General features: G+C 36.2%; 1 protein-coding gene across 2 annotated transcripts in view; it reads left to right on the top strand.

Annotated features, from left to right (window-relative positions):
- Nucleotides 1-18,848, top strand: part of LOC127983859 (trafficking protein particle complex subunit 8-like) — a 44,072-nt gene continuing 25,224 nt past the window's right edge. Inside the window, exons 1-13 of one of the 2 annotated variants that reach the window (XM_052586224.1) lie at nucleotides 1-341; nucleotides 3,805-3,999; nucleotides 7,413-7,496; nucleotides 9,454-9,543; nucleotides 9,923-10,097; nucleotides 13,038-13,191; nucleotides 13,724-13,808; nucleotides 13,924-14,189; nucleotides 16,558-16,673; nucleotides 16,745-16,895; nucleotides 17,021-17,121; nucleotides 17,889-17,994; nucleotides 18,152-18,283. In XM_052586224.1, coding sequence (XP_052442184.1) covers nucleotides 185-341; nucleotides 3,805-3,999; nucleotides 7,413-7,496; nucleotides 9,454-9,543; nucleotides 9,923-10,097; nucleotides 13,038-13,191; nucleotides 13,724-13,808; nucleotides 13,924-14,189; nucleotides 16,558-16,673; nucleotides 16,745-16,895; nucleotides 17,021-17,121; nucleotides 17,889-17,994; nucleotides 18,152-18,283 — 1,812 coding nt within the window. In that variant the 5' untranslated portion in view covers nucleotides 1-184. The remainder of the gene's footprint in view (nucleotides 342-3,804; nucleotides 4,000-7,412; nucleotides 7,497-9,453; nucleotides 9,544-9,922; nucleotides 10,098-13,037; nucleotides 13,192-13,723; nucleotides 13,809-13,923; nucleotides 14,190-16,557; nucleotides 16,674-16,744; nucleotides 16,896-17,020; nucleotides 17,122-17,888; nucleotides 17,995-18,151; nucleotides 18,284-18,848) is intronic. The other variant, XM_052586225.1, reaches the window with a different exon arrangement.

Below are 18,848 nucleotides of genomic sequence, written 5' to 3'. Positions count from 1 at the left end.
ATGGCAGACGCAGATCTTTTATGTCATCGCGGAAGTAAAGTCACCTGACCGCCGCTAAGCTTCCTGGGCAAAATTGATCAGCAGGAGCAGTAGATTTCAACATGTCTGCCGTTGGCTGTCAGTAAAGGAGGTGTTTGTTTTGAGCGGATTCGTGAGCTCGGTGAAGAACAGACGAGGCGCGCTCATGGCTCAGTGCGTGCAGTCAGTGCAGGAGTTCATCCAGGACTCGTTCGTGCCGATGGTGGCCGTCCTGTGCAGCGAGGATGCGGAGAGAGTGACCCGCAAAAACAGCCTGAGCTTTCCCGAGCTGCTGCGGCCTTTCTGCCGCCTGACGTCCGAGGGTAAGAGGGCAGCTGGTCAGACAGCCGCGGATCACCCACCACAACCGATGATCACTAGATGAAACGGTTGTTAGTCAGCTCCCTTACACATACACACTTTCTTCAAAACCTAGTGAGCTGTCTGCCAAGACATTGCCCAAACAGTCAGGTGCAATTACAACGTTCAGACGGGAACAATAAAGTCTAGCTAGGCAGTCCAGTATTGGTTTTGAGAGACCTGCCCAAAAATGTTCCCTAGCAAGGCACCTTATTAGGATTTGAGACGCACTGAAAATTATGTCTAAGTAAGCAGCTCACCAGGTTTTCAGTCACACGCCAAAAATGCTGTTTAGACAGGCAGCTCACTCGATTTTCAGCTACACGCCCAAAAGTGCTGTCTAAATAAGCAGTTCGCTAAGTTTTGAGAGATGTGCCCACAAGATCCGTCTAGGTTGACAGCTAACTAGCTTTTGAGAAACACGTTCAATAATAGTGTTTAATAAAGGTGGCCCAGACCTAAGAGGGCTCTAATGGTCAGCAAATTCTCTCTGTGTTGAGAAACATAGGGTCTTGTGCACAGTGAGACCGGGGGCCCTATGCTCTAAGGTCCTCTTGCTCATTTCGTAATCCAGCTCTGATCCTCACTTAAATAATGGGAAGGGTTTCAGACCATATTTATCTGAATTTGATCTCTGTGTTTGTGAAATCTGATCTGATTTCCGCTCACCTGACCATTTAGTGACACAAGTCTTAGACAGACACAGCACAGATCGGATGCCTGTATTGGTGAGGGTTAGATTCCCTCTGTGTTTGACCTGTGCTGTTAATCACCAGCCTGTATCTTTTAAAGGATGTGGGATAATCCTAAAGAGGCAGGCAATCAGATCAACTGGCTAAACTTATGAAACTGCCGTTGTGTACAGTGACACAGTAGTCAGTGAATGACCAAGATACACAATCGACCAAAAGTTTGGGGTTTTATAATTTTTTTTACAATATTTATTTTTCACTTTAAGAGTTGACAGGAAGTAAAAGACATATGAATCACATATGTTGGCACACTGCATGCGAGGCTATTGGTGCTAATTTGATTTTATTAATTCATGTTTTTGGAAGCATTTAATGCTAATCAATATTGTATTTGTTTGATCAAATATATACAGTAAAAACTGTGATATTGTAAATTTAATGTAACTTTTCTACCTAATATATTTTGAAGTGTAATTTGTTCCTGTGATCAAAGCTGAATTTTCACCCACTCCAGTCTTCAGTGTCACATGATCCTTCAGAAATCATTCTGATATGATGATTTAGCACCTATTTATTATTATTATCAATGTTGAAAACAGTCGCTTAATATATTTGTGGAGACACTTTCACTTTTTTACTGTCACTTTTGATCAGTTTAATGCATCTTTGCTGAAAGTATTAGTTCATAAACTTAACCAATTCCATTTTATTTGGTTCATTAAAAATGTTAGTCACTCTTATAAAAAGAAGTGTTCCTATTAGCCCAAGGCTCAGAGAGAGAGAGAGAGAGAGAAATATTATATATATATATATATATATATATATATATATATATATATTTGTGTTCTTTCCAAATGATAAACATTGAGGAAAAAAATAAAAACTTTTTGTGATAATATTGTGATAAACGTGTGCCTTGAAAGTAAATAACTCTTTCTTCATAAGAGCATGTGTTATAAAATGATTTGTAAATAGGAAGTGATGTAATTCTGACAGTGAAACGTGGACAAAAACTGTTGGTTTTACAAAAAAAAAAAATATATATTTGAACAAAATAACTTTATTAACCAATAATGACATTTGAAAAGCTAATCATGTTCCATATTCCTCTGGAACAACTGACATGTGTTTTGTGTTTCCTATTTCATTTGTTTCAGTTTTTGTTCCTTGAACTGCTTTTAATTCCTGTCTGAGCGACATCATCACATTCATTGACTGAAATCTTAGAATTCCTCCATTTATTAACAATATTAGTCTTTCAGGAATCATGCAGTTGTGGGAAAACATGGCACATTTTGTATAGCACAATAGACACAGACTTCTCATATCAGTCATAGACTTCACTGATACACTTGTCATCAGAAAACTCTTTCAGATACTAAGAAAAACCCATTTCTCACATTGCATTTGATGCAGTGTTATGGATTTGTAGAAAAAGCTGGTAACACAGTTAGGTTGACCCAAATGAACACACTGCTCTCTTTGTGTGTGTCTGTGTGTGTGCGCGCGCGCGCGTGTGTGTGTGTGTCCCTCAATGATGTGATGTGATTTATTCAGGAATGCCTTGGCAGCAGAGGAGCAAAGTCTCATCTTTATTATTTATGTCATGCTTATCATGTGAATAGTGGAGTTCAAACACGCAGCTCAAATATTTAATACTTGCGTTCAGCAAGGATGCATTAAATTAATAAAAAGTGACTAAAGATATTTATGGTAAACATGATTTCTATTTCAAACCCCTGCTGCTCTTTTGAACTTTATATTTACATAAGAAAATGCATAATGGTTTCCGCAAAAGTATTAAACAGCTGTTTTCAATTTGGAGTAATGATGCTGAAAATTCAGCTTTGCATCAAAGGAATAAATGACATTTTACAATATATTAATAGAAAACCTTAAATAGAAAACTGGTACTTGAAATTGTAAAAAAAAAAAAAAAAAATCAAAATATTACTGTTTTTACAGTATTTTAAAAAAGAAAAAAATGCAGCCTTGATGAGCATTAGAGACATTGCAAAGGTCAAACTTTTGCTCAGTTCCTTTTTATGTAAAACAATTATTTTAATATGCATTAATGATAAAGTACTTGTGGTCCAGGTTGAACCAGTATTGGATTCTATGTAAAGCCCCTTTCACACCAAGAACAAAACTATAAACAGATCTATAACGATATAGTTCTAAAAATCCTTCTCCGTATTAAAGAATAGCAGATTATTATTATTTTTTATTTTTTTTTGGTAGCTGATGAAGATGCAAACATCGACAACCAATCAGAATCAATCCTGCTATCACAAGCTCAAGAATGCGCTTAGAATAAACTGATGATATCGTCTTCTGATGTGGATGTGTGATGTGCTAATATAGTTATCTTTATAGAGATCGTTCTTGGTGTGAAGTTGTGAACAGGCCTTAAGACTGATGATACACAGGGCAACTTCTTAAGTGATATTGCTGGGTAACTTTGGTTAATGTTGGCGTCAATGAGCAACTAGGTGAGACATAGTGCCCACGATTGATTTAAAGTATCCATATATAGAAATGTGTTACCCATTCTCACTGGGAAAGTGCCCAAGCAATGTTGCTCAAAAAAAGTTGCCCTGTGTATCATCAGCTTAATTCTAAAACCTAGAAAAAAGCTTAAGCAGAATAAGCAGCTCCATTATTAATTTGACATCAGCCAGTTCATCATCTTTTTTTTTTTTCTTCTTTGCTCTCTTTTGTTACTGAACTGTAGGTCACCTGCGGGACCCCAATAACCAGGTGGTTGTGGTGAAGGGCCTCCGGATCAGCGTGACTGGGATCAACACACGGCCTCCACAGACCCCAGAGATGCACAGACTCCTCAGCCAGACGGTCTCTGTCTGCCAGCCTCCTGAAGGGTCGCCCGCCAATGTCATCACGGCCGGAGACTACGACCTCAACATCAGCGGTAAGCGCTTGCAAAGAGTTTTCTGTTCACTTTAACTTCACCTGGGGACATCTGTAGAGGACCTGATTATATTACTGCTACATTTTTACAATAGGAAAGTGGAAATGCCCTAAAGTGAACAAAAATGGGAACTGAGGGATTGTTTCATAATGCAGCATACTTTTATGTAGCCCTTGCAGGATCTCCAAAATGGTGATCATGTGACTATTATTCAGCTGTTTGCCTGTGGATTTACATGTATGCTACCAATCGGTGGGCAATAGAAGCAAACACAATATTCTTAATTATGGTAGCAATATATATTGCAATATACAGTGATGTGATGCACAGAAAAATAATAGTTCTAATTTCCAGAGTAATGGCAGAAAATGGGAAATATTTGGATTTTATACTATTCATACAGATGTTATAGTATTTAAGGTCTGCAGTTATATAAATAAACAAATAATTTGGTGTTTTATACTTTTTTTAATGCAAACCACTTATCTATTTAAAAATATATAATAATTATAGTTTCTGTTGGGGGTATGTAAACATTTTAGAAAAGGAATAAAAGTAAATAAAAAAATGTTTAGTTTCTTATGGACAGAAAAATGGTTTATCTCTCTCTCAAAAAAAAAAAAGACTAAAAGACTAATTATAGATTCTGCAGGGGTGGGAGGGGTGTAAACATTTTAGGAAAGGAATATGAAAATTAATAAAGAAATGGTGTGTAACTTTTTCTGGACAGAAAAATGTAATCTCAATGTCAAAAAAAAAAAAGAAAGAAAAGAAAAAAGAAGGTAATTATAGTTGGAGGGGTTTGTAAAAATTTTGAATACATTATTAATATCAGTTTGTCTTTTTTTTTTTTGCATGAGATTCATTTCATTTTTGTTTCTCATGTCAGCACCTGATGAGGGCAGCAGAGCCCTTAAGGGGAAAAGTGAGAAATGAAATGTTGTAATTGTCTATGAAATTAAAGGGTTTGGTTTGCACTACACAGTTGTTTTATCGTTTCTGATCTCTTTTTTTTTTCTTCATTCTCTAAATTCTCCTATGGATTAATTCTTGGTAAGAGCTCTGACCCTCATACGCATGTTTTCCTCTGGTGTGTGTGTATGCCAGGTCACACACGTGAGCTATGCTGTGCCGTTAAGTGAAGTGTTTGGTCCCTTCTCAGATCATAGGCTCCCAGTAGAGCCCGTCCCTCACGTTGTCCCTTTGCTGTACCCTTCGCTTGAGTGGGCCTAACAACAAACCTCTCAGAGTTAGACACTAACACACCTCTCTAGACCAGAAGCATCCTCCTTTTAACTGAATGAACATATTGCACCTGAATATGAGAACAGAGTCAAGATGCAACAAACAGCAGCGTTAGCATACTTGAATATGTGAACTTCACGGTTGGTTGGTTTGACTACTAAACTAAAGTCTCAAAACTCTATGCTCTAAATTTAACATGAAATCAAAACTGTTCCTATGTACTTAATGCATAAAACATACTCCTGTTCTTATTGTGACAGTTATTTTACTTTTATATGTACTGTTATAATATGCTTTTTATATTATGAATAAATAAGCTATAATAACATTAAATAATTTTATAATTTAATTTAATATTTTGAGTAAGCTTTATTATTATTATTATTATTATTATTATTATTATTATTATTATTATTAAAACTTTAATATTTTTACTTTTAATTTGTTGAAGTTTTAGGAACTTTTCACATTCTGTTTTATTAATGTTACTTCAATTAAAATCTCAGTTAGTAGCTGAGACAACATTTAAGTTTAAGATTATTTATATATATATATATATATATATATATATATATATATATATATATATATATATATATATATATATATATATATATATATATATATATATATATAATTATTTGACATCAACTTTGTTTCAATTAATAAAAACGCTAATATAATGTTTAATTTGTTTTGAGGGAACAGTATCAACACTGTTGTTGTTAATAAAAAAAAAACACAAATTTTAATAATAATAAAAAAAAAAACATCTTCCAGCTGAAATTACTTTTCTTTTTAGGTGATGTCATCTAGGACCGGTGGGTGGCTAAAGTAAGGTTAACCAATAGCCAAGTAGCTATTAGGCATTGCTTTAGGCTTGGTAAAGCATCTTCTCTAAAATAGTACAGATGTACAATAAAGAAATCTAACAAAATGAATGATAGGTTAAATTTTCAAGGTGTAAAGATGCTTTTAAAAAGTGAACTTGACCTGGAGCCTAAACTATTATTCCAGTTCCCAGCAGGTAGAGACTTAAATAAAGGCTGCTTTCTTAAACAAAACGATCATCCCATCCACAATCTGCAAACTTACTTTCAGGGCTCTGATTGCTTTTGACAGTCCAATACATTCTGAACAAAACAAAGGACGTTGCACTCTAAATTTAACATACAGCGTTCGGTTTCTCTCAGAAGTGTGTCACTTTATGGAAGGAAGAGGGGTTGTGATTGGTCTTTCATGTTGATTTTAAAGTATTGGTTTGCAGTGTGTGTGCTGTATTCACTCTGACCAATAGATTTCTTTAGAAATATCCAGATCCATTATTTATTTATTTATTTTTACCTTTGCTTCTGCTAGAACTGGTACTAGTAGTTTGTTTTATGTAGAGGTGCTCCGATCACGATCGGCCGATCGTTATGCGTATCTCCTCAGTAAAGCCAGTTTTCTAATCAGTGGTTAATTCGATCGGCCGATCGTGATCGGAGCACCCCTAGTTTTATGTATGTTTCAAGGGCGAAGTATGTTACATGTTGTGCATTATATGTCATTTTTCAGTCTACTTGATTCTCCTACATTTAGTAGATTGCCTTTCACACATTGTCGATAGTGCTGGGTGATATATCGAAAGATATGATCATGCGCATCTAGTCAGTAAATCGGGTTCCGTGATTATGTTCAGTCACCATCACTGACAAGCTACGCAATATTGCGTTAACTATCGTAGATGAATTGTCAGTGATCTACGGCTCTGTCTATTAAATGCCGCTCCGTTTGAAAGCAGGTGATGGCGATTGAGCGGACCAGATTTACTGACTAGATGCGCGTGATCCTATCGTTCGATATATCGCCCAGCCCTAATTGTCGAAGTTCACCTCTGTTAAAGTTCCCCTGTAGTCAAACATGTTGTCCTTCTAAATTACATATTTTAATCTTGTTTTTTTCTTGTGAAATTGTATTTCTTCTCAAGCCTTAAAATAGCTTGAATGTAACTCTACACTCCTCGTTTACTAAATGCAAATCTATGAATATGCAAATTAACCCTGGCTCCACTCAGTAGCACCAGCAAGGGATAGTCCACAGGAAATAAAATGTGTTTTGGATGGTTTACGCTTCTGTGGTTCCCGTCAGTGAGCTTTAACCAGACTGCCTGTCTCTTCTCCTCTCAGACCGCACGGTCAAAGCGAGCGTTCCCTGGTACTCTGACTGGAAAGAAACCCTCACCCAGCTGAGCTCGTCCAAGTACTACACAGGTATTCCCTTCCTTCCCCTGATGGGCACATGAGACGCCTTCTCCACATCATTTCCCGGCCCGCCTCGCTCTGTAGCAGAACTGTCACTAAATCTTCTTTCCTCTTTCCAATCCAATCCAGCTTCCTCCACTTTCTCAGGATGTTGGTGGTGGTTCTTTAGGCTTTTGTGTGTTTGAGACTCAATGTGCTGAAATTCTCTAGACATGTTCATAACTTTGTCTAACAATGGATTGGCGATCTCTTCAGTTACTGTACATATAAATAGTTCCAATAAGTTTTGACTGAAATTTAAGTGTTTCAGATATGTTAAGGGTTCAGTTTGTTTGGGAGATTTTAGTTCAATGAGTCATTTTACCCATTCTGTCTCACTTTATAGTCTAGTTTCTTTTCCTCTTCAGAGCCATCATTCCTTTTGCTGTGAAGTAGAGATTGACTTTACATGCACTTTTTCTGAATTCAAGCAGAATCAATTTTAATGAAGTTCATCAGTTTGATTTAATGTAAAATATTTGTTTCTTTTTGCTGTTACATTCAGTTAAAAGCAACTGTGGTTGCCAGAAATTCAGAAAAATACTGTAACAATGTTTCCAGTATTGTGGTTGGCATATTTGTGCCAGAACAAGGACAATACTCATATATAGACAGGGTCATACATACAAACAATTCAATAAACATTTACTAAATAGTGTAGGATATATCACAAAACACCCTGATTTATATTGCTGATGACAATAAAAAGAAGCAAAATTTAGATAAATTATGTATTTGTATGTTGTTGGTTTTTTTTTTTGTTATTCAGTGACTTCTGGTAATTTCCTTTTACTGTTTTTAACAAAGTTTATGGTAATTCAAAGTTTTTACCTCAAAACAATAAATGACTATTTTACAGTAAAGTGACATAATGCAGTGTTAAACCAGTTTAAACCACTTTTCTTTTTTTTTTCTTTTTTTTTACTGTATTTGTATCTGTTTTGTACTGTATCTATCAGTTAAACAATTAATAGTTTTTTCTGTAGCATACAAAATTAAATAAAAATGTAAACACTGCATTAGCACACTAATGCTTAAAAATTAGTTGATAATTTAAATGTTTGGATTTTTCTTTACTATTTCTTCATTATGCATTTATTTAGGATGTGCAAAACACTTTTTCAAAGATGCCTGTTTTGTTGTGTAGATATGGTGTACAAGCTCTAAACCTCTCTGTAAAGATAAAGAATTGAACGTAAGGCTGCCAGAGCGAAGTGCATCACACCGTTTGCTTATTACCATGACTGATTCTGAGGGGGCCATTGATTGAGATGAAATGTCAAGGAACTCAGCTAATACAAATCAATCTTCCCCTCATTGCAGGAAAGAATTAAAAGGGGGAAATTGATCATGAATACTTATGTTTCAACCTGTTTTGAACATCCTGTTTCAAAAAAGGTTGAATGCTAATTAGATCATTAAGTGTTCAAAGTGATTAAAAGTGCGAATTTCTGTAGGACAAATCTAGTAAATTTGAATCCACACAGGAGACTATTTTTTTTTTTTTTTGCCCACGATATTTTTCACTCATGTGATGTGCAACAGAGAGTCGCTGGTTATTTCGCAATCATTAGCCTTTTTTTTTTTTTTTTTCAAAAACTGCTTTATCTTTATGCTTGATATTTGAAGGATAATTATTGTTTTTTTTTTTTTTTTTTTTTGGGAAGAACTGTATTTACTTTTAAATAAATGATTGGTAAAGATTGTTGGATTGAAACGTTCTTTGATTTTATTTCTGTTATGTTGCTGTAAAATAGTCTTGCTGTAAAATGTGATCTGTTATAATTTCTTGCATTTCTTGGGGGGTTTCTATTCGCCTTGGCTTTCATAATGTGCTTCTTTCCTCTTCTGCCTGGAGGACTGGTCACGCGGGCCGTAATAATCTTGTTTCTGAACAAGACAATATTTCTTTGTGTTTATCTTACAGCAACAACACCGTGGTTTGAGACTTATCGGGAGAACTTCCTGCAGTCCATGCCAGCATCAGAGCACGAGTTTCTCAACCACTACCTGGCCTGTATCCTTCCAGATTCTTTGCTAATAACTCTACCCCATTTCTTTTTATGCTTGTGTTTTTCCTCTCTCTTTACCACGAGGGATGTGTTGAAATTTAAACCATATATAACGTTCAACTAAGACTGCTATAAAATGTCATGAAATATACTTTCTATAGTAAATTATTTAATAAAATTGCAAGAAAAACTGTCTATTAATGACCAACTCTGCATTTAACAAACTCTTTTTAACCAGTCAAATTCAAACTTTTTTAACCAGTCTGGCCAGATTTTTGATTTAAGTGTTTTAAAAAATATGTACAGCACAGGATAGCACCCTTTTTCTGTCAGTCTCAGTTTTGTTCATCTGTATTCTGTGACATCTCCTGAACTCGGCTGCAGGTATGTTGGTGGTGTCGTCCCGTGAGGCGGTGCCGACAGAACAGTTCCTCAAGCTGTCACAGGAACAGCACAGGATCCAGCACAGTGGGGAATACACTCATCCCAAATGGTTCATCCCCAACACGCTCAAATATTATGTCTTGCTCCATGATATCAGTGAAGGAGATGAGGAGAGGTGTGTGTGTCTTAAGTTTTCTCTTATACCTGTGTTGCTTGTTTCCTGGGTTATGCTTTCTTCTTCTTCTTTTTTTTTTTTCTCAAACTTTTGCACTGTCAAACTGTCACACATAATTGTAAAAGGGAAAGTTCACCCAAAAATGTGAATGCTGTCATTATTTAATCAGCCTCATCTTAATTTGAAGGTGTTATTCACTGAAAATCTACCCTTAAAAGGAGATACATTTTAAAGGGTTACTCCACCCCACATTTTGGTGGTTAATCACTTACCCCCATGTCATTCCAAACCTGTAAAAGCTCTGTTTGTCTTTGGTACACAATTTTAGATATTTTGGATGAAAACCTGGAGGCTTGAAACTGTCCCATAGACTGCCAATTAAATAACAGTGTTAATGTCCAGAAAAGGTATGAAAAGTCATCGTCAGAATACTCCATCTGCCATCAGATGTGCGATCTGGGTTATATGAATACTTTTTGTGAGCGAAGTAAGGATATGCCTGTATCAAATTTTCCTGTTGCGATTAATTGCTAATGCTTTTATCACGGTATATGGTATTATCACGGTATTGATATTTACATTTAAAAAAGTGGTCATAAAAATGTGTAACAGGTTAAATATTTTTTTTCTTAAAACAAAAATAACTGATCATTTAAATACAATAACGCAATACAGAAAAATATATAAAGTTAAAAGTTTTACACAGATTAAAGAACTATAAAGACCCATAGGTATCACTTAACTAGGTAAAACTTAATTAGTTAGCCATTAACATTAACATGAGCAATAGCTACATTTGCTCCAGAAGTTATTAATCTGTTATAAAATACAAGTATTAGTTCATGTTAGCTCATTAAATAACACAATTGCAATTTTAGATTTTAACAACGTGTTATTAAATATTGTAATACCTAAGATTAATGAAAGAGTTTTTCATTGGCAGTTTATGTTAACCGGTGAATTAACTGCTAACTAATGATGCCTTAATTTAAAGTGTGACTGAACAATAAAGAATAAAAACACTTTCAAACAATATCTAGGGCATGTTGTAGTCCAGATAAAAAATAAAAAAAAAATAATAAAAAGTTTGAAAATGAATTAGCTATTAAGTCTAAATATTTAAGTATTTCGTGCTGTGATGATCATCATAGTGAATCCATAAATCTGAATGGCTATTTAAAATTATTTCAATATATTTTAGAAAGTAGCACAGCTGCTTTATTTATGGGGTTTCCAGGGTAAGGGCTGCTTTTTAGCGCCGTCTGCTGTCAAAGAGTGAATGTGCTTTCATTCAGCGCGTCTCTCACGTGTTCCCCCTGTGTGCTTCTCATGCATGCTTGTTTACATCGGAGCACACAAGCGTCTTTCAAGCAGCAGTATCGATATATCGATAACAATATCGTGCATATTCATTACCGTGATATATCGCATTACCAAATACCGGCACAAGTCTAAAGCAAAGAAAACAAAAATAACGACTTTATCAATAATTCCTTTGTCAACGGTCTCCTCTGTGTCATTCCATATCACTGTGCAGCGGATGCGCTGTTTTATTTCAAATCAAGTGAAAGTGATATGGAGTGAGACAGAGGAGATCGTTGACAAAGGAATGATTGATAAAGTCATTATTTTTGTTTTCTTCGCTTACAAAATGTTTGTCGCTTCATATAACCCAGATTGCATGTCTGATGGCAGATGGAGTATTCTGACCACGTTTCATACTTTTTATGAACCTTTGGTCTATGGGACAGTCTCAAGTCTCCTGGTTTTCATCCAGCATATCTTAAATTGTGTTCCGTAGACAAACTGAGCTTTTACGGGTTTGGAACGACATGGGGGTAAGTGATTAATGACCAAATTTTCATTTTAGGGTGGAATATCCCTTTAAGAAGTTTGTAAGAAATGTAATGCTTGAAATATTTACTTTTTTATTTCTTAAGAAAATTCTGGAAATTTAGTAGTGCAACATTTGGTCACCAATGGATCTGTTGCAGTAAATGGGTGCCGTCTGAATGAGAGTCCAAACAGTTGATAAAAACACAATAATCCACAATTCATACAACTTCTATCTATCAATAACATCTTGTGAAGTGCAAAGCTGTGTGTTTGAAACAATTCCACAATTAAGACATTTAAAATTTTAAATAATTGCTTCTGGCTAAAATATGAGTCAATTAGCTATAAAATGTTGATGTGAGAGGACAACAGTGGGGTGGACTTTTTCCACTGGATCAAGCATTATTACAGACTATGAACAAATATATTTGTCCAGAAATTACATCAAGGTGAATAAAAAACGACAAAATATTTGTTATAACTTTTTGTTCTTTAATAACTTTTATTCGTGTTTTTGTGTGCATTTGCACGTGAGCATGCGTTCACTTAAGATTCATCATCGTTACTTTCAATGGAAAATAATTCTTAATTAAACCTTTTCAAATGTAGCTGATGTCTGAAATTATCTTGAACACATGTAGTGAATCATACATGCTTTGAATGCAGTTCCAGCAACTTCCAACTGCTAGTTCTGATTCTGCAATTAAACGAACAGAGTTGATTAACACTGGAAACATATATCCAACACTGCCTCAGGGATTACAGCTGAAGTGATGTCAGGAGAAAACATTTCTGCTTCTCCTTTGTAATTGCATACATTTAATTAGAGAAAGTAGTATGAGTAGAATAATAATGAATCTTAAAAAGCAACATGAATGCATTTGCAAAGCATTTTTCAATGAATATTAATTTTTGACGTCACCCACTTCTTCCTCAGAGAGTTCTCTGCATGTAGATCAGTTGCCAGTCACAGTAATCGTATGCTGCCTGCAGCCTCAAGGTCTGATGAATAGAAGATAAGATGAATGTGGGGAGAAAGATTAGGCTGTCATATATATTTATGATGGTATAGAACAAGCATCGATGTGTCTCTGCATCTCTCAGGGCGGACTCTGTGTACGAGGATATGAAACAGCGGTATGGTACTCAGGGCTGCTATCTGCTCAAGATAAACTCCAGGAGTGGTAGCACTGGTGCGGACGAACAGATGCCGGACCCCTGGAGTCAGTACTTACACAAGAGCAGCATACACAACCCTGTGAGTGCCACAACTACACTTCAGGCTCTGAACATACAACTCATACACTTCTGATTATCGTCATAAAATCTGGTCCACATAGCAGCTTATTGTGGCCAAAAATTAAGTTATGATAACGGAAACCTTACAGATCGAGGGTGAAAGTTTAATGCAATATTTTTATTTTTAATAAATTACATTTATAGAACATGGTGGAAGAAATCACAACTGTTTTATTTTTATATAAAATTAAGTAATTGCACATTATAATATACATTTTATAGTGTTCTTCCTCCGTGGTCAATAAAATTAAAGTTAAATTGCCCTTATTATGAGTAATGAAATGTTCATACTTTCATTATTTATATTTTCATTATTCTAGTTAGAGACTTATGACATAAAAATGAATAATAACTGAAATTATTTGCTACGTCCAACATGTATTGGCCTTGTGGAATTACTATGTTGTATCACTGTTAAATTTCTCTGAATTTGGAAAATTTATTTTGGTCAGCTAAATTACATGTTCCTCATCCCTGGTGACGTTTTATAGGAGATATATGAAGAATCTGCAGTGAGTAATGCGGTGGAAAACAACATCGGCGCAGAGGAAGATGGTCTTGATCCCTCCATTAGAGGTTAGTCCAGCGCAGTTGAACCCCATTATCAGGGATTTTGGTTATAAACCTCATATTGATGAGATTGATTGAATGATTGTCTTCTGTTGATTAGATGTTCCTCTCGTGTTTGCAGACGGCGTCTCAGAGACTCATCCTCTGCAGCTGGACCAGCCCGCTGATTCCGGTTACCCTAGCAACAATTCCAGTCAGTCTGTAAACAATGTGGATGTGACGAGGCCTGAAAAACCGGGCAGCGTGATCTCTAACACCACCCCGACCCCTCGAGGAACCTGCCTGACCCTGAACGACCACGACCACATCCGGCAGTTTATCCAGGAGTTCACCTTCAGAGGATTACTGCCGCACATCGAGAAGAACATACGGCAGCTAAACGACCAGGTACATAAACACAAACCAGCCATGTATTTCATCTCAAGTCTCTGAATTGATTGACTCTTTCTTTGCTGTTCCTAGAAGCTGTGTATTTTACTTGTGTATTTTGAGATGATGTCAAGTTTGGGGGCTGTAAGATTTACACATTTACAAGTTTTGAATTCTCAGCCAGGCTGCATTTATTTAATCAAAAAAATAAATAAAAATGTATATTTTATATATGTATTAAGGCTGGGCAAGTTAATTGATTAATGACGATAATTATTTTGTTGCGTGGTAATGCAGTTTTTTTATATTATTATTATTATGAAAGTCCCTTGCTCACTGGCTCTGAATACACATACAGACAAATCATGGGTCAGAGGAGAGGATGCTCCCGATCAAATTATTTAGGTTAAGCATCAGCATTCACAAACCACTATCAACTGCTATTTTTAACAGAAAAGAATGCAACGAGCTCGAAATCATGACTTATATACTATAAGCTGAAATAAGAAAAATTCAGATAGCACATGAAGACGGCAGAGAAGCGCTCTCACTCAACACAGTGGAGTACATTGTTTTGATAACTTTATGGTTTATTATTTTGAGTCGTATGGGACGCAGTAACACACGTCCCTCTCACAATATATTGCTTTACAGATCTATCGCTTTTGCCGCTCAGAAATATTCACGCAATCATGCAGCACATAAAGATAAAGGCAGTGTGAAATGCGATTTGAAACTGGCCTACCACAACAGCACATCAAGTTTGAAAAATCACCCGAGTTCTGTAAGTAGTTTGCCTAAAGTATATTGTTGGTATAAAAAAAACAAGCTGCCTTTATCTTCCATAATCAGTAATTTTACACGTTATTAAAAACGTGCACTTAATTTGCTTGGAAAATACTTGCGGATATGGCAGCCATTAAAAAAATAAATAAAAAAAAAACCTACAGTAGCCCAGCCTAATAATAGTTTGTCTATATTAAAAGTATTGCTCTTAACAGACGTGTGTTTTGTATCACTAGTGCAATGTCCGTTCTTAGTGCATATTAGCCCTGCCTGTGTCTGGCTCGCGCTGTTCTGTAGTTTATTAAAAGTTTATTCATTCTGAACGTTTCACTTGTTAATATTGCACCAAAATTCGACACTGCTCTCCCTTGGGTCCACAGCAACACAGCTGCCACGCGTGAAGTCGATCGGATGAATGCTTATCGACATAATATAAATGCAAGAAGACAGACAGACACACAGATTCCTGCCTTTATTAGAGAGAAGAATATGTTCAGCCCCTCCGAAGATTCATATATTCAGTGTTGATTACTACCGAAGCTTCGAAGCTCAAAAAATTGTATTCGGACCAGTGTGTTTATGTGTGTGTGCGTGCATGTGTGATCACTTCACTTATACCAGCAGAATCAACTTTAAACACTTATTGTCTTATTAATAATGCATCACTGTAGAAAGGTCTGCTTTTTAGAACTGCAACTAACGATTATTTTTTTCTGTTGACTAATCTAACGATTATTTTTATTACAATAAATAATTAATCTAATGTTCTTTTTTTTAATTAGCTAATGAATCCTTTGGATAACTTTACAAAAAAATATAAGTACAACTTCTAATATAATATTTCAACATTTATTCATTTTCAACCAATGTGGTGGAAGTTTTTACAGTATAAAATAATAGAGGCAAAGAAAATTATTTTACCATGGTAAATATGAGTTTATGATAGCGTTTATAATTAAAACACAGTAGCCATAAGTTGTCTGAGACGTCATGAAATGTTCTTTAGCATCACAAACCGTAAAATGTAGTCAGGGTTCTGCTATGGTTTAGCATGGTTTCCAGAGATCTGGAGCTGATTCGGGGTAGCTCTGTGGTTTGTGACTGTTGTCTTTTAAGTGGCCGTTCACATGTCACATCTTTTGCGCGCTCAAGTTCGTTATTTCCAATGTAGGCATGCGATAAGCGCGCTCATAATGGAAGTGACGCGGTCGCGACACGCTCGTTTTTTCCAGGCGCGTCACAGTTGTGCTGCCGTGGTACACCATGTCGGTTTTGCAAAGTGAACAAAGGGCCATTCATCTGTTTAAAGAATTTCCATACTTTTGATAACAGTGGTCTTCTTTTCTTGTGATAGAATGCAACTTTCTCCATTCCCAGTATGCCATTACGCGAGATGTAAACAAACGCATTTCTCGCACGTTGACGTATTTTTGTAGTCGACATGATCGGTGACGTCGACACATCGTTGCAGCACTACTGCTTTTATTTGTGTACACTCAAACACTGCAGAAAAAAATATATATATTGTTTATATATTTCTAAAACTTGAACTTTGAACTTCTCTGTCATTTTCTTCATCTTTATCAATTTCTCATTCTAGCTTGTCTCAAGAAAAGGTCTGAGCCGATCTCTTTTCTCCGCCACGAAGAAGTTGTTTGGTGGAGGGAAGGTCCCAGAGAAGAGTATTGCTGAACTTAAGAACACTGCAGGGCTGCTGTAAGTGACTTGAAGTACGAATAGAATCGTTTTTGTTGTTCTCATCTGACTCTTGACCCCTGTGACATCAGCTATCCCTCAGAGGCCCCAGAGCTTCAGATCAGGAAGATGGCCGACCTCTGTTTCCTCGTTCAGCACTATGAGCTGGCCTACAACTGCTACCACACTGCCAAGAAGGACTTCCTCTCTGACCAGGCCATGCTGTATGCTGCTGGAGCGCTGGTGAGACGCACACAGCACTCATAACTGCGTGAGATTAGGGACTCTAGCGCTGTTTCTGTGGGTTATCAGAGTAAAACTGATTGAACTCGTCTCAGACTGAATGCCTACTGTCTCTGTGTCTATAGGAGATGGCTGCTGTCGCTGCCTTTCTGCAAAGTGGGGCTCCCAGGCCGTACCCAGCCCACTACATGGACACGGCCATTCAGACCTACAGAGATGTGTGCAAGTAAGAACATGTATTTGGTTTTGTAACATGTTACTGCTTCGTTGATTCATATGGAATTATTTTCTTCCTACCCCCATTTATATACTATATAGTAACATAGTGTTTTTAGTATTTAAAATGTAAAATATTTAAAAACAAAATTAAGTAAATCTAATGTTTTTAAATTTAAGATTTAATATTAGTTCTTGCTTCATTTCGAGTGTTGTAATACATTAACTACCCAGTTTTTGCTTCAGTATTTCATACTAAATTTTAAAAACAAGTTTAGTACTGTTACCATTTCCATTAGTAATTTAAATCAACAAATTAATAAATGAAATTAGTTTTAGTTTATTCTTTGCTTAAGCATCATCAGTGTTTGTTTTGTATGTTTTTTTTTTCTTTCTATTTTTTAAAGAGGTCATCGGATGCTAAATGCACTTTTACAAGTTTTGAACATAAATGTTTGTTCAGTCCACCACTGTTTCACTGCCAGAGCAGATGTAGACAAGATCGACTCCTAAGTGACTGATTTTATAGTTCAATGTAAAAATGAACATAGCAGTCATTATTTACTCCCGACATCTGAGCTGTTTAAGACGCTGTGGATAACACTTGTTTTTGAAGGGAATGCGCCCCTGATCTACCAAAATGCGTCTTTGCGTCTTTGTTCGTTGATCAGACATCAGTTTATGTTGCATAAGTACTTGAGAGATCATTCAGATTTCATTGGAAACCTGCATGCATATGATGCGTGTATGAGACTATTTTTCATGTTTATGTCACAGAAACATGCTATTGGCTGAGAGGTGTTGTCTTTTAAGTGCTGAGATTTTGAAGAGTCAGACCAAATACTCAGACGCTGCTACACTTCTGATCAAGATGACCAGTGAGGTGAGCTCAAGTCCCAGCTGACAGCGTTTCTGTATCAAAACCAAACCAAATGTTTTAGAAGTGTACAATTTCAAACAAGTGTTCCCATTTCAAACTCACTCTTTTGGCTAGACCAATTGCCAATTCAAATCACTTCCTCTCTCTCTCTCTCTGATAGGACTCTGATCTGCGGAGCGCACTCCTATTGGAGCAGGCGGCTCACTGTTTCATTAATATGCGCAGCCCTATGGTGAGGAAGTTTGCCTTCCACATGATACTTGCTGGTCATCGTTTCAGCAAAGCTGGACAGGTATGAAAGCAGACATGAGAAACACTTTCCTAAACTTTACACATCTGTCATTGTCAGCATTAATATTATTAATTAATGATACGTTTTCAGGGGTTTTCAGATTTTTGTCTTTGAAAGTCTGACATGCAATGCATTCAATGGATCAAGAGTTGAGATAATAAAATGTAATTTGATCGAAGACCTGTCATCTGCTGAAATTACAGATAATTTCCCCTTATGATGTCCTCAAAGTGGATGAGATTGCCACTGAATAGATTTATCACTTTCTGAGCATTTAAAGTCATCAACCAATCCTCTCAGCTTTTAGTGGGGCGTGGTCAATGCAGAAATGAGGGCTGTGCAAAAAATCTAACGCAATTTTCATGCGTAAATTGCAGGCAATTCAACACAATTTTTATAGAGGAACCACCGGAAACGCGATTGGGCTAGTTTAGAAGTAATTGGGCAGGTTTTGTTGTGAAAACCTGGTAACTCTGATCTGAACGTACATGCTGGAGATATCTTACTAATCACAGGAGCCCATCAACTGACGAGATGTGCATGAAAATCGCATTAGATTTTTTGC

The sequence above is a fragment of the Carassius gibelio genome, chromosome B20, assembly GCF_023724105.1.
Source record: "Carassius gibelio isolate Cgi1373 ecotype wild population from Czech Republic chromosome B20, carGib1.2-hapl.c, whole genome shotgun sequence".
NCBI lineage: Eukaryota > Metazoa > Chordata > Actinopteri > Cypriniformes > Cyprinidae > Carassius > Carassius gibelio.
This window is presented reverse-complemented; position numbering and strand designations above follow the sequence as displayed.